The sequence below is a fragment of the Alligator mississippiensis genome, chromosome 3 (genome assembly GCF_030867095.1).
Source record: "Alligator mississippiensis isolate rAllMis1 chromosome 3, rAllMis1, whole genome shotgun sequence".
In the NCBI taxonomy this organism is placed as follows: domain Eukaryota; kingdom Metazoa; phylum Chordata; order Crocodylia; family Alligatoridae; genus Alligator; species Alligator mississippiensis.
In genome coordinates, this window is record NC_081826.1 from 20,204,752 (window position 1) to 20,221,224 (window position 16,473).

Genomic DNA, 16,473 nt, shown 5'->3' on the forward strand with positions numbered 1-16,473 from the left:
AAAATATATTATAATAGGTATTTGACTTTTATTGTATGATTTGTTTTTTTTCTGGTTCTAAGATGGCAACCCCCCCACCTCCCAAAGCAGTATTTCTGGGAGGCAAGGGGAAGGATTTCCAGTGGCAAATGTCAGGGGTTATGGGTGAGACTTCTGGGCCCAAGATGACAGCCAGGGCAATGGTCAAGGGGCGGGGCTATCCATGCGGGCCTCAAAGGCTCATCAAACCTCCTTAAGTGGCCCTCCATCTAAAACAACTGCCCACCCTTGTCCTAGAAAGGACTGCAAATTTTATCTTGGTGGAACAGACCAAGATTACCTAACATGATCATGGCCCAGATTTAAACCTTGCCTGAAGTAGCATAACTTTGAGATACTCAGAGGGCACTTAGCATGAGTTAACAAGCTTTGATATGGAGATGCTTATGTTTTAAGTACCCTTAATATGGTCTAAGTGTCATATGTAACTTTACCCTATATAACAGAAAAGCGGGGCATGCATAGATGGTGTTACCAGCAGGGCTTGGACTACTTTAATGGTGGTTTTCCAGGAAGATGGACTGCTGGGAAGAAGCGGGGTCCACCTGACAAAGAGTAGAAAGTTAACCTAGGTTCACCGGGGGATGGAAGCAAAAGCCCAGAGGTAGGTAAAAAGCCTGGAGACCAGGATAAAAACTTAGTAAAGAAAAGCAATACTGGAAACCTTAGCAATGTTCTCAGGGCAATGGCAGGACTGTCATATACTTAAAATGTTTATACACTAATGTGAGAAGTGTGGAGAACAAACGAAGGGGAAGAATTGGAGGTCCTAGTACAATCACAGAACTATGATGTAACTGGGATTATAGAGACATGGTGGGATAGTTCATATGACTGGAGTACAGCAGTAGATGGGTACAGCTTGTTCAGGACAGATAGACAGGGGGAAAAAGGAGGAGGTGCTGCCCTATATATAAAGGTGATATACATGTGTTCAGAGGTGCAATATGAAGTGAAAGGTAGGCATACTGAAACCTCTGAGCAAAGGTCAGGGGGGAAGCAGCAGGAGGAATGTAATGGTTGGTGTCTCCTGCAGGCCTCCAAACCAAGAGTAGGTTTGATGCCTTCTTCATACAAGAGATGGAAGCTTCCAACTCACAGGACTTGGTCGATGGGAGGACTTTAATTATTGTGGCATCTGTTGAGAGGGAAACACAGCAGTGCAAAAGCAGTCCAGCAAGTTCCTGGAGTGTGCTGGGGATACCATTTTAATTCAGATAAGAGAGGCTAACAAGGGGGGAAACACTTCTCAACTTACTTCTCACAAACAGGGAGGAATTCATAGATTCATAGATGTTAGGGTCGGAAGGAACCTCAATAGATCATCGAGTCCGACCCCTGCATAGGCAGGAAAGGGTGCTGGGTTTCACAGATAGATTCATAGATGTTAGGGTCAGAAGGGACCTCAATGGATCATCGAGTCCGACCCCCTGCATAAGCAGGAAAGAGTGCTGGGTCGAGATGACCCCAGCTAGATGCTTATCTAACCTCCTCTTGAAGACCCCCAGGGTAGGGGAGAGCACCACCTCCATTGGGAGCCTGTTCCAGACCTTGGCCACTCGAACTGTGAAGAAGTTCTTCCTAATGTCCAATCTAAATCTGCTCTCTGCTAGCTTGTGGCCATTATTTCTTGTAACCCCTGGGGGCGCCTTGGTGAATAAATACTCACCAATTCCCTTCTGTGCCCCCGTGATGAACTTATAGGCAGCCACAAGGTCGCCTCTCAACCTTCTCTTGCGGAGGCTGAAAAGATCCAGTTTCTCTAGTCTCTCCTCGTAGGGCTTGGTCTGCAGGCCCTTAACCATACGAGTGGCCCTTCTCTGGACCCTCTCCAGGTTATCCGCATCCCTCTTGAATTGCGGCGCCCAGAATTACACGCAGTACTCCAACTGCGGTCTGACCAGCGCCCGATAGAGGGGAAGTATCACCTCCTTGGATCTATTCATCATGCATCTGCTGATTCACGATAAAGTGCCATTGGCTTTTCTGATGGCTTCGTCACACTGCCGACTCATGTTCATCTTGGAGTCCACTAGGACTCCAAGATCCCTTTCCACCTCTGTGCCACCCAGCAGGTCATTTCCTAGGCTGTAGGTGTGCTGGACATTCTTCCTCCCTAGGTGCAGCACTTTGCATTTCTCCTTGTTGAACTGCATCCTGTTGTTTTCTGCCCACTTGTCCAACCTGTCCAGATCTGCTTGCAGCTGTTCCCTGCCCTCCGGCGTGTCCACATCTCCCCATAGCTTTGTGTCATCTGCAACTGTCATCTGTTTAGATGACCCCAGCTAGATGCCTATCTAACCTCCTCTTGAAGACCCCCAGGGTAGCGGGGAATTGGCTGAGAATGTCTAGATAGAAGGTAACTTGGGTGACGATGACCACAAAATGATAGGGTTCAAGGTCCTAAGGGTCAGAAGGAAGGAGAACACCAGAATAAGGGCACCAGACTTCAGAAAAGCAAACTTAAACTCAGGAACCTGGTAAACAGTATCTCTTGGGATGCAAGTCTGAGGAGGAAAGGAGTCTAGGAGAGCTGGCTGTACTTTTAGGAGGCTCTTTTAAGGGTGCAGGAACAGACTATCCCCATGAGGCAGAAGAATAGGATGTGTAATAGGAGATCAGCCTGGCTAGACAATGATAACTTCAAGGAGCTGAAACTTAAAAAGGAATCCTATAAAAAGTGGGAACTTGGTCGTAGTCCTAGGGAAGAGCATGAGAGTATTGTCTAGGCATGCAAGGAGCAAATTAAGAAAGCACATGGCCTTGGAGGCAAAACTTATGAGGAAAGTCTTGCCTCCAAGAACTACCATTATTTAGCCTGAGGAAGAGAAGATTGAGGGGGGATTTGATAGCAGTCTTTAAATACCTCAAAGGGTAATTATAGAAACGATAGAGATGGGCTTTTCTCTGTTGCTGTAGCGGACAAGACTAGGAGCAATGGCCTAAAACTGCAGCAGGGAAAATTTAGGCTGGAGTTTCTGAGGAACCTTTTGGCTATGAGATTGTTCAGACATTGGAACAAGCTACCTAAATTAATTGTGGCATCCATGCTCAGAAACTTTCAAAAGTAGGTTCGACAGACATTTGTTTGTGATGCTTTAGGGAGGGATTTCCTGCCTTGAGCCAGGATGACCTTGTGAGATGACCTTGTGAGGTCCCTTTCAGCCATGCTTTCCTATGAACCTATGATATAAGTTTTGGATAAACATCTGCAACTTCAGGCGACAAGCCAATGTAGCTCAATAGAAACCTGAGGATATAATCCTAACCCAATTTCTCTGTTTCCCAAACTCCAAAACCAATTTAAACACACTCATATTTTTGGCATTCATGGGTACTAGGTGTATTTTCTAAGCATCGTTACACCTATTTATGTGAAACACCTGAGAATGGAATTTATCTTGTGAAGAGAATGGGAGTGAGATCTACAGTTTCTATTTGTTTGAAATATGCCACTGTCATAAGAAATGTCGCAATGGCTGTCTTCCCTTCTGGATAGTCTTATTCTTTGACACAGTTAGGTTATCTATTTCAAATGGTCCTCTTTGCTTCATGGATTTACTGCCTTCCCCTTCCCGTGCCCTTTTTTAAGTGACTATTCTCATTTACAGGATCAAGTTACACAAAAGTAATTTTGGCACCAAACGTTACCTGGCATTTAACTGCAGCAATAAATGCTTCCATCCCAGATCTGAGATAGAGATTTATGCCTGAAATTTTTTCTCTCATCTCTCCCAGCTACATAGTTGATCCAATAAAAAATACCATCAAACAAATCTTGTTTTTGGCACATTTCTTGAACCCTCATGGCTACAGCAGCACTAATTGGAATCTGAGACATTCTTTACAACATTTTAAAGTGCTTCTTCATGCATGTAACTTATGTACTTACATACTACATTGAAACACCCATTTTCCCCAAAAATCATCCCTCCAGAACTGGGGTGTTTGTCTTTAGTGAGGAAGCCAATTTTTGACACTGGAATGGAGGAATGGAAGCATGGAAACAATGTAAAATGGCTTCTGTGCGTCTCCCCCTGCCAGCCACAAGGATGGAGGGGGTGGAGTTCACCCTCCTGGGCCACAGCTTCAGTGTTAACCCTTTCACAATTGCTGCAGAATTAGCAGTAGCTTGTCACTGAGCAGCCAACAGGTACTGCCAATTTGCCAGTGTCTGAGAGCTGGTTAACGCATTAGCTTTTGACTGAGCAGAGCCAGCTGGATTCAGCCATGCAGTCAGCATCCCCTGCAGTTAGAATTCAGCCAGAACTCTGGAAAAACTCTTTTTTTCTTCATTCTGCCTTCCCAGAACAAGGTGTATATCTTATTTTGGGGTGTGTGGTATGTGAGATAATACAGTAATCTACCACTTAGGAATCCACTGCTGGCAGGCAGAGAGGAGCAACTCCTTTAGACCCATACGGCTTTCCCAACTGCATGAAACTATCTTTGACAAAATAATTGTGTATCTACTATCTGAAGTTAGTTCATTTCAGTATTTCAAACAAGGCTGTTCTGAGGTGCTACATATTCTTTGAGAAGTTACCAGTAGCAGAATGCTGAACAGACTTACACTGCCTTTCCATTTCCTCCTGAATAAGGATCAATACTTGAGACTCAACGTGGTCTTAGCACTGGGATTGCTGAAGCATAAGGAGGCTAAACATTTCAAATTAAAGCTTGGTTTTTGCATCTGAGAAACTGAGATAAACCAAAAGTTTTAGATGAGTGAACTGAGACAGCATGGCATGAAGGTTGAAAAATTGAAGGCCGAAGAAAATGGATGGCTCTGCTAATTTGAAGGTAAAATTCATCTTCAACAAATGAACAAATTATTAGTTTGATGCCATCTTCAAATCTCAACTCAAAATGACATACTTTTTACCATCAACTTTCAAGACGCCATCCAAGAAAATTCACACTACATCTTCCTCATGGGTTGTTTCAAAGTCTCTTCATGCCATTACCAGGTGCGAGTTTTCTTTTTCTCTGCTTCACCTCAATGCAGTATTTTCATAGATTTCATAGATTCATAGACATTAGGGCTGGAAGGGACCTTGGAAGTTCATCAAGTCCAGCCCCCTGCCCCAGGGGCAGGAAGTCAGCTGGGGTCATAGGATCCCAGCAAGATAAACATCCAATTTTCTCTCGAAGGCATTCAAAGTAGGTGCTTGAACCACCTCCAGTGGCAGGCTATTCCAGACCTTGGGGCTTGGACAGTAAAGAAAGTCTTCCTTATGTCCAGCCTGAAACGGTCTTGCAAGAGTTTATAACCATTTGACCTTGTCATCCCTTGGGGCGCTCTGGTGAACAAACTTTCCCCCAGATCCTGGTGGATATCCCTTATAAACTTATAGGTGGCCATCAGATCACCCCTGAGCCTGCGCTTTTCCAGGCTGAAGAGTCCCATAGTTCTCAGCCTCTCATCATACGGTCTGTTTTCCTAACCTCTGATCATGCTTGTGGCTCTTCTCTGGACTCTCTGGTAAAAAAAATATTATTTTACCTTATAATATCACTGGCACTTAAAATTGATTTTCATTTTAATAATGTCTCTGAGAGGAATCTCTTTGGCCATGGACCAAAGCACATGATCTTCCTTTAATAAAATATTGTTAAAACTTCCCATCATACTTACAGAAATGTTGATGATTTTGTCAAACAAATGCACTTGAGGTCCAACAAAGTCAAACACAAAATACTGTGGAAAAACAAAATTACAGATCAGTATTGCAATTATGTGGTCTTCAACAAGCACTATGTGGATTGCTGTTTGATGACAGGGGCAACTCTAAGATACTTCCTCATGTCCCTCTGACTGGCTGTTTTAAAATATATGTTAAATTTAAGAGCTCTAAATATAAAAGGTGGAGCAAGAAAGGAGAGGTTACACTAGGAAGTCTAAAGGACTGATGTGTTTTAAGAACTATTTTTGTTAGACTTATGGTGCTTGCAAAAGTAAGTATAAGGAGGGATTTTAGATGCAGGGTGGATGATATGGATTGGATGCTAGTTTAGAAAGAATTCACTGAGCTTCTTTTTTAAAATGTTAGAGATGGAAAGGTAAACTATGAATAGGACATGGAGATTAGTACCTTTCACATACTAGAATGGAAGGAACATGAAAAAAAGAGGGGTTGAGAGATGCAGGGCTTTCTAAAAGACTTCACTCATTGGAGTGAAGTTCAGCTGTTCTGCCCTAACTTATCTCCTGTCAATCTAATATGAACAATCACCACTTTGCCACTATGGCAAATAGCTCACGGTAAAAGGACATACTTCATTGTAAAATGGGGCATTTGTGCCTTCTTTGACTGTCGTTTGCTTCTTTTCATCCCCAATCTCCATGATCACCACTGGGTCGATATTTTCACCAACCAGTTGCCGGGCCTCAATGATGGTTATGGCAATCTAAAGAGCACAAATACAACATATACACTGCAACTCAGTCTCAGATTCAGAAATGGGGGGTTAAAAATGTGGGCATTGCTTTGGACTCACCTGGTAATTCTGATGCTTTGCCTCCCCTTCCTGAAGTTTGTGTACCAGTTTTGCTCTGTTTGAGAGATGAAACAGAATATTATACATTGCCTTCAAGAACATGGAAATCTTAGTTCTTTAACATGTGCTCAAGAGATGTTTTTTCCTTGAAATGACTTGTTCGGTGGCTCTTTTTGAGATCTGCTTTTTTTTTTTTATATCACTGGCAATCACTTTAATGTAATTGCTGGGACTTTTCATGGGGACAGCAATACTAATACTAAATCTCACAAAGAGAGCTTTCTCTTTTGATGGGGGACACTGAAGATGTCAGTCTGATTTTCATCCAGTTAATTTTTCCATGGACTTTTGAGACTGGAAAGGTCAGTTATAATTATTTAACTTTAACCTTCTTCATTCACAGCCATTACATTTCTAACTATATACAACACCCCCTCAGTCAAATATGATATACGTGAAATAACTTTGCTCACATATTTTGCATAGTTGGACATTAGGTATAGGATCCACATCTCTCTGTTGCCAGGGAGAGAATTTCTGTTGACTACAGTGGAAAATGGACTCAGTTTTTTCCTCCTATGATCAGCATCTCTGGACAATCCTGTTCTCCTTAACTCAGTTTCATTAGTTGCCTAAACCTGGTCCTGCTCTCCCTCAATCTTTCTCTGCACTGACTTGCCTATTCTGAAAATCTGAGCTTGTTATATTTTTTTACAAAAACATCTTGCTCTACAAGGTAGAAGTACAGTAGTTGGGAGGTCAGTGCTGTCAGGAGATAAAATTTGTGTCATGGAGCATGTGGCCAACAGCAATGCCATCTCCAAGACATGATGTGGAATCTTTGGAGCAATCTTTGGAAATGTTGTCTTGTACCTTTTAGTCAGAGGGCCTGAGGGTGCAAAGCCACTAGAAGATGAAGCATCATGCATCGAATCTCCATCTCCTTCTTGTCCATGCGGCTCCTCATGGTGAAGACCATCACTTTCCTCATGGTCACCTGATTAACAAAATAATTCAGAAAGCCGACACGGAATGTCTAAGCTCTTCATGTATGAAACTTAACAGTGATTAGAGTATGGTTTCCAGTATGTAATATATCTTATCAATGTTCCATAGTCTTGAGTGACTTCCAATTCAAACTCTAACGATCTGAGCCCTAACTAACTTGGAAACCACTTTTCTCCTGCCTCCTTTGCAGTTACAATCAACTGGAGCCTTTATGCTAACAATTCATCAGTACAAACTAAAAAGACCTGGCACTGCATCATTTGACATCAGCCCTGAAACTCATTGTGCCCAGAACCCAAATTCCTTGCTTTTGGTGTCCCACTGAAGAGCTTTTGTGAGAAAATATTTATGGTATGAAAGGGTCAGTTCCGTGTGGGGGAAAGTTGAAATTTTTAATGACTTTGGAGGATTTTTATACAGATATTTTTTATTCTGCAAAAGAGGGAGGAGGGCCAGGGACATCTCTAAAAATTATAATTCAGTCATATTTGAAGGGTGTCCCAAAACTGGCACTGAACATTTGACATCCAAAAAATCAGGGTCCACTTTTAATAATACCTGCTTTAAACTCTCTGGGTCTCCATACCCTCTCTCTATAAGGGATAACACTTCTCTGCCTCACTGGAAAGTGGTGGAGCTCCAGTCAGTAAAGCCTCATAAGGCACTCTGAGACTGTGCTGATGCAAGCCAAAGAAGACTCAATAAATAAGCACTGATGGCTAAAAAATGGTATTTAGAAGCTTGCTTTTCAGAACTTGCTTGTAGGTAAAGTAGATATTATATTAGAACAATGGTCCAGAGGGAATGGCAAGGGTTAATTGATTTCTAAATGCCTGTTTGTGACAAAGATTCCTTCAAGGCCCACTGAGTCTGAAGAAAGAAGCCTAGGAATTGTAGACATGAACAGTGTGCCCAAATAGAGATAAGGGACTCTGCAGATTGGCACCAGGTCACAGCACCCACTCCAGAGCCCTTGGGATTTCTGGTTTTGGTAGATGCACCAAATTAAGAGAAACTGGTAAATAACCAAATTAGGATGTGTGCATGTGATGGGTTTGTGAAACGGGAATACACTGACAGGACAAAACGTAGACAGTATGACAACCACAGAGAAACCAATCAACAATGCAGGAGATGAAGAGTCATCAGAGGGGAGAAAGAATACAAAAGTGGGGATTTCAGAGCAGCAAAGGGTCCCCAAGAGGGGAACCTTAGGCCACCATGGACAGAGAGCACACCACTAGCCTGTCTTAGCCACTCTACTGAGAAGGGTGGGCCTTGGGCTTTGACCTCCAGGCTGCTGACATCTGATACTCAAGACAGAACCTCAGGGTGAAGCTCACATACTGGCCAGACATGCATTACCTCTGTAACAGCTCTAGGACTGGTAGATATAGAATTGTTTGCATTTTTCTTCTGTGCTATCACTGTGTATCAAAAAAATTTGCCTTTTATCAAATGGAGAGGTCGTGATTGGGTCTGAGAGTTTGGGTCTACCCAGAACAAGGTATCTGGGTCATAAATCCAGTGTCAACAAGCACGTGGATAGGAAGTCACTTCTACTTCACAAACCCTAGAATAATTCTGACGGAAGCTGAAGGCTGCAGCTTCAGCAGCATAAATTGGCATGATTTCATTTGTAATGAGGGCCCATAATGTCTCACTATATGCTTTGCTGGTATTCTGTTTCCTGAGTGTCACAGTCCCATGATTGCAGCCCATATCCTATTGACTCTCTAGAGAATGATATTTGATGACTATCCTGTGAAGCCTAACATTGTTTACTTTCTAGGCAGAACCAGTCAGAAATTCGATTCCAGCAGAAAATGGCCATGTGACAGAAATATACTGTATCTGGAGCAATCTCCCGTGTTTCAATTTATCCATACAATATTTTTGTAGTGCTTTTTCTTTAAAATCACAAATTTCTATCATCTGAGTAGATATTTTTGGTACCTTTTCCCCCAGTTACTCTGGACTCTTTGCTTATTACTAATCAAGAAGAGCTATCACCCGGTGGGAATTCCATAACAGAAAATGAAAATTGTACAGAATGAAACATACTTCTTCAGTGTACTCTTTCCATGCTAGATCTTGTGCGCTCCAGTAGGAGACAAAATTCTCAATCAAAGCTAGGACAGCAAGAGATTTACGTATCTCTTGTAGTCCAGGTGTTTACTAGGCAAGACATTAATAAAGTGTGTGAAGATGAAAAATAATGACAGCTATGTCTCAGAGATCATTCACACAACAGAATCTATTAAGTAGTTGCCAAGACACAGGTAATTACATGGAAAAGTGCGGCAGACTTCACTATTGGCAACAATATAATGCACTATAAAATCTGCAAGCAATTTGGAACATGATAGGTATTTCTGTGAAGCATAACCATGGTTATGTGGAACCTCATAGCAGTTGCTGATAAAAAAGATTGCATCCTACTAAGTGAACCTGCTTTGATATCACACCTACTAGCAATATAACATCTTGACACATGGTTAACTACTTCCGTTTCTGTCTAATAGTGGGCTACAGCACATATATATTTCATCTAGCTCAGGACAACATTATAGCTCATGGATTGCACAAAGCAGATAATGGCCCATGTTCAGAAAGACCCAAGGGACTTCAAAGCATGATATCACAGCTAAGATTTATGAGATTCAATTTGTTCATCCTGCCTGAGATGCCCATTGTGGGAAAGATGTAAAAGAGATAATGGAATAGGAAATAGAAGCATTGGAGAAAGGCACCTAGGAAAATGTAAAGGCAAGTTTGGAAAAGAGGTGCAAGAGAAGGAGGAGAATAAGAAGCAGCGTGGGTCATGGATGTGTGATCCCTGTGTTAGATAAAGTTAAAACCACACGCATATTTAGAGCTCCTGAACTCTATCGGAGGCTTCCAGAAACCACAAAAAGTGGCTTCACACTTTTGTCTTTGTTCCCGTGGTTTCCAACAGCACCAGAACTTCGGCAGGAATCACAGGCCTGTCTAGAATTCAAAATTACCTAGACCCTCCTTTATGTGCATCTAGAAGAGATAAGGCATTCCCACATCCATGGTCTGTTTCTATAACATTACGCACAGCTCGGATACATTATTCTGAACTCACAGGGTCTCTGAGTGGCTTTCAATAACCCTGTCAGAGTTCATAGTTAATAGGACTAAAAGGAATTTACTGCTCATCTTTTCAATTACTAAACCAATTATTTCAAGGCACAATTCAAATGATTTCACAGTGAGGGAAGGGAAAATTATCACACCCTTGTCATCTATTCAAATCAGCTTTAATATTGATTTACTAGGCCTTACCCAGTGCACCCTTGTTTGCTATAGTTAACCCTTTCTCGTCTTTCTTTTTCTTCTTCAGTTTTATACCAGCAAACAGCCCCTTTCTGAAAAGGAAACAGGAAAAGAAATTAAAGGAATATCATCTTCAATTTGACGTTGTTTTATTTAACCACCTATTGAAAAGAGAGCTTTAACTTCCAAGAAAGGTTGTTTATATTCCAATTTTTTCCTCTTCATAAAAAGTAATAAAAGCAAATCAGGAAACTTTCCTATTGTGTTTTCTTGCTTTTTTTTTTTATTTTGGAATGTGAAGAGGCATTTATTTATTGATTAGAAACAGCTTTAACCTGATTTCAAGCAGCTCAAACTGTAAAAGATAAAAAAAAGGAAACCCAAGCCAAACGGATCATTCTGTTGATTTCCCACGCAATGTAATTACTGAGCCTGTGATGAGGTCAAAGATAATATTTTACCAGTTTAAAAGCTCTTGGCAGATTACAGGGTTCAAGTAAAAAAACAGCTTTGTACTGAATTAAGATAAAGCTAAATGCTCTTTTTAGGCAACCCAAACTGCAACTCCCATGTGTCACTGTAGGAGAGTTTGAGAACTGAACTACTTCATTTAACTTGAATCAAAATGTTTAATTTGGGTTTAAGTAATATAATCACTTTCTTTAATCTTTTCTCTTTCAAGATTTAGGACATTTAAAACTGAAAAAAAAATGCAATTCCAAGAGTTACAAATTGCCTTTAAATATATTTTTAAAATATTTCCTTGTTTCTAAAATGAAATGTTTCATGAAAAAAGTGTTGAAACCAAATGTCTTGACATTTTTAAAAATCTCCTTACCCCTGTTTTTTAGCCAAAGTTACTCACTAAATTCAACCCAAATTAATAAATACTGTTGCCCACCACAACCCCCCTCCCAGAGCACACAGAGCAGCTCTGGGTGTGTGGGTATCATACTGAAGTTTTTCCATAAGGAAAACAGAGAAGTCACAAATGACCAAAAAAAAAAAAATCCATAACCCCAAAAGTCACCATCAATAATTTCCATTTTCATTCCATCCAGGAAGAGCACACACCAACTGCTGAAACTTCCTTAGCCTGACGAAGGGTTTTTGAACTCGAAAGCTTACTTAATAACTATTCTCCAACTATTTGGGTTGGTCTAATAAAAGATATCAAATTCACCCAAGGAACCTTGTCTACCATCAATAACAGGTATTTACATGATTCAGAGGGGATAATGAGACTGTTATCTTAAGCTATCTTGAACAGCAACACTAGTTTGGTCTTTCATGATATATAAACACAACACAGTAGCAAATTAATACAGTATTTTTCACTGACTTAAAGGCACAGAATTTGTGAGCTGCTGTTGAAATACTGTTGCTGTTGAATTTTTTTTCTTCTGGAAAGTACATGGTCCCAATCAATTCAGGTGAACAAGCAGCCATTTACGAAGTAAAAGGAACAGATAGCAATCTGTGCTCTAATATCTAAACATGAATTTCCTGGAGCCTACAAGTGCAGACAGTTATAAAGAAAATGTTACTGAAAACTGAAAAGGCTGGCTGTTAAAGTTTAAATGTCCAGTATCAACCACAGCAGGGATCTCAGTAGTTTTACAATTTATTAAGAAGGAACCAGAAATGTAATAGTCCTTCCATGTGAACCTAAAGGGAGCACCTACATGTGCACATTTAGCGCACATTAGCCCAACTTAAGGTGCATTAAGGACATGCATCTACATGTCTGCACCTTTAATGCACCTTAAAAATGGTGAATTTAAACTAATTGCACCTAAATTTGATACCTGCCTTGGTGTACACTGCTCAGAGGCCTGGACAGGAGTGCTGGACTGTGAAAGAGCAAAACTGGCCCCATGTGCCACCCTGGACAGCCTTTGCCTGTCCTGTCCCCTAGCCAGAGCTGCTCCTTGGCCACAGGTGAGTGTTGCAAAGGCCTGCAGCCTGCTGCGCCCCTTGCCCAGCCCTGAGATTCCCCCCAGGGCTGCTGCTCTGCTCTCTATGGCAGCAGGGCCAGCACCTGCTCCCTGCTGCTCCTCACCCCCAGCTCTGTCTCTTTGCAGGCACTGTGGTGAAGCACCTCTGCTGCGTGACTCCCTGTCCCTGGCTATGCCCCTGTCCAGGGTGCTGTCCAGGGCCAGCATCTCAGGGATAGCTACACTGGGACCCAGAGAGCTGGTGAGGGGAGCACATCCAGCACACTGTCCTCATCAAGCCCCGGCCCTGCCCACATGCCCATGCCCATCCTGCACACTTGGTTCCCCACCTGGACCTGGGAGGAGGTTCACACCCACGTGGTGCTCTGGGGCAGGGCCAACATCCAGAGGCAGCTCATGTGGGGCAGGCACTCGAATGCCCACATTTATGAGGCCATATCAGGTGGGATGCATGTGTGAGGCCACTCTCGGTCAGTGTGGCAATGCTGCATGAAGGTCAAGGTCTTGTGGGCACAGTGGATGGCCATGACTGTGTTCAGTCGTCTGTCGGGTTGTGCCCCAAAGACCATGCCCTTCATTCAGGAGCTGACCCACATTTTGGCATGCCAAGAGACAGACCACACCCCTGTGAGTGCCACCAGCAGGGGCAACCAGCCCTCGACTGCAATCCTCCCTGACACCACTGAAGGCAGACCTCGGGCCTTCAGTGTCCCACCCCACCCACCTCCCCAGCTGCTGCATCCACTGGCAGCTCAGGGAGCCCTACCCACAGCTGCCTCACCCTCATCCCAGCCCCACACCAAACCATGAGGAGCGGTTGGCCATGTCACCACCTGCCACCAGCTCCACCCCTGGAGGGCCCCTGGTTAGGTGATGACTTGCTGCACACTGCAAGCTATGGACACTGGGTGCAGTCAGACGCCGTCGCTGATGGGGGGTCCCATGATGATCCTCCAGCCTCACCAACTGAGCCTCCAGTACCTTCTCCTGGCCTCTGCTTGCACTCTCTGCCTGCTCATGCAAGGGGCTGGACCTGATGATCCTTCGAGGTCCCTTCCAGCCCTATGTTTCTAAAATATGCAGCAGGGGCATGCTTGGAGAACAGCAACATCTTGGGGGAGGAGGGGGGCAGCCCATGGCACCTCCCTGGAGAGGCCCACTGTGGAGAGGGCGAGTGGGTACACATCCAGCCCCTAGTCCCAGTTATCTGGGAGCCCCATATGTCCCAAGCCCAGGCACCGCGTGCTCTACAGCAGCGCAGCAGAGTGGTTGGCCTGAAGTGAGACAGCAGGGGTATGGGATCTTGTGCTGCAGCATCAGCTGCTGCTAGCAACCTGGCCTGGCCTGGCCTGCCCTGGGAAGGGGGTGGGGGAGGCAGGCTGCCTACGGCCAGCACCCAGAAGCCCAGCGGCCCCAGGAAAACAAGCAGGGCCAGGGGGTTTGGCTGGTGGCCACCTGGGCCCAACCCTTCCCAAACAACTTACCATGGTCCCTGGGCACCTGTGCATGACCAACCTCTGATCTGAGGCCGGGCAGCACAGGACCTCTGGTGCAAAGCATGTTATCTCTGAAATGTTGCAAAGTCACACAAAAGGCTTCTGTCTCTTGCTTCTGCAGGGCCAATATCTGGACATGGGGAAGACACCAGAGGACCCTGTGGAAATGACACCTCAGGGTTGCCACCACCTACCGCTGGAGCTGCCCAGATGTGCTGGCTGTGCAAGTACACCAGGAACTGGATCCTCCTGCTCTAGCAGGTGGTGGCAGTAGTGGAAAACCGGAGAATGCAGGAGCAGGCAGGGGAGCAGGTTAAGGAGCTGGCTTGGTGGCAGGAAAATATCACCCATGATACCACCCAAAAGGAGATATGGGACCAGGTGCAGCAGGAGCACTGGGCCCAGCTGGAGGCCCTGGAACAGCACCATATTGAGCTGCTCCAGCAGCAATTGGCCAGCCAGGCCTGCCCAGTAGAGGCCACTCCATACCCCCCCCCCACAACTGATCCCCAGCCTTCAGGGGCCCTGGGTCCTGGCCACCAGCCCACACAAGCTCCCACCTGGGCCTCAGGGGAGGGCCCCCACCACCTCCCAGCCACAGGATCCCCTGGTGTTCACCACAGCCTGCCAACCCTTGGGGGAACTGTCCACCATTGGGGTGCTGGCCACCTGCTTCCAGGCTCTGCACCCCAGGCACCCCACCCCACAGCTTCCCACCCCAGGACTGAGACAATTACTGAGACTGTTGTATATAGTTTTCAGTTTGGGAAGAGGGTTTTTTATTGTTGGTGGGGGGGGAGAGTGGCAGAATGGTAGAGATCAGAGGAGTGAAGCAAGTAGCCACTAAAAAATTCAGATTAGAAACAAAGCAGCCTGTCATTATTTGTCCTTGCTATTCTGAGATAGTTTAATGATTGAACTGAAGAAGCCACAACTAGAAGAACACAAGAAGGAATGATAAAGATATCTGAGAAAATCCTGCCTCCATTGAAATCAAATGGAACCCAGGTGATTTAAATGGGATCGGGATTTCACTCCTTGATTTTAAACCTATCAGAAACAGTAGTACCACGGAAACAAAGCTTGGACACCTGAGAACCACCAGTCCCACTGGTGCTGCACTGCTGATCAGTGTCTTCTAGCACAGAAGAGCAGTGAGCAGCCCTGTGAGAGATGAAACAGTAGCTAACTGCAAAGTATGGCATTACCCATGCAGACAAGTATCCAGCACAAAGCACAGCAGGCAGCAAACAATCATTTTTCTAAAAGGTGCTGTCTGAATATTGAAGTGTACAGAAGTGTGCCCAGGAGAATGTGTGCACACCCAGCAAAGCAGGAAATAGAGCAAAGAACAATGCTATGTAGGGTGTAGCAGAGACTTGCAGGGAGGCAGTTGGAAAAGTCAAAGCCACTGCAGAACTGAGGCTGGCAACACAAATTAAAGATGACAAAAAGTATTTTTTTAGGTATGTAGGGAGTAAAAGGAGGGTACAGGGCAGCATAGGACCCCTACTGAACAAGAAGGAGCAATTAGTGACAGACAGGGGGGATAAGGCTGAGCTCTTCAATGAGTTTTTTGCCTCGGTGTTCCTGAACAGGGGTCAAGATAAGTCTGCTAGTGGGTTCTTAGATGGGCACCAGGCCACCAATTGTCGACACTGACTTGGTGCAGAATCACTTGGATGGACTGGATGTGTTCAAGTCAGAAGGCCCGGATGAGCTTCATCTGAGAGTACTGCAGGAATTGGCCGGTGTCATAGCAGAACCACTGGCATGGCTGTTTGAGTGCTCACAGCACTTGGGTCAGGTCCCAGAGGACTGGAAAAGGGCCACTGTGGTCTCTATTTTCAAGAAGGGGAGGAAGGAGGATCCAAGTAATTATAGGCCAGTCTATCTCACCTCAATCCTTGAAAACATCTTTGAAAAGATTATGAAGGATCATATTTCTGGGAGTCCAGCGGGAAAAATATGCAGCAGGGAAACCAGCATGGATTCATAGCAGGTAGATCATGCCTGACCAATCTGGTTTCATTTTATGACAGGGTCTTAGATGCAGGAGTAGAGGTAGATGTCATTTTCTTGGACTTTAGCAAGGCCTTCAATACGGTATCTCATCCCATTCTCATAAATAAATAAAGAGGCTATAACATAGATGCTTACACAGTCTG

The 16,473-nt window shown here is 44.3% G+C and overlaps 1 protein-coding gene across 1 annotated transcript in view; it reads right to left on the reverse strand.

Annotated features, from left to right (window-relative positions):
- The window catches only part of FER1L6 (fer-1 like family member 6), a 95,792-nt gene extending 83,492 nt beyond the window's left edge, over window positions 1-12,300 (reverse strand). The window contains exons 1-6 of the mRNA XM_059723470.1: window positions 12,194-12,300; window positions 10,861-10,943; window positions 7,414-7,537; window positions 6,541-6,595; window positions 6,319-6,450; window positions 5,678-5,740 (exon numbers count right to left, since the gene is read on the reverse strand). Of these exons, the coding sequence (XP_059579453.1) occupies window positions 5,678-5,740; window positions 6,319-6,450; window positions 6,541-6,595; window positions 7,414-7,537; window positions 10,861-10,943; window positions 12,194-12,300 (564 nt within the window). The remainder of the gene's footprint in view (window positions 1-5,677; window positions 5,741-6,318; window positions 6,451-6,540; window positions 6,596-7,413; window positions 7,538-10,860; window positions 10,944-12,193) is intronic.
- Between the last annotated feature and the right edge of the window lie 4,173 nt (window positions 12,301-16,473).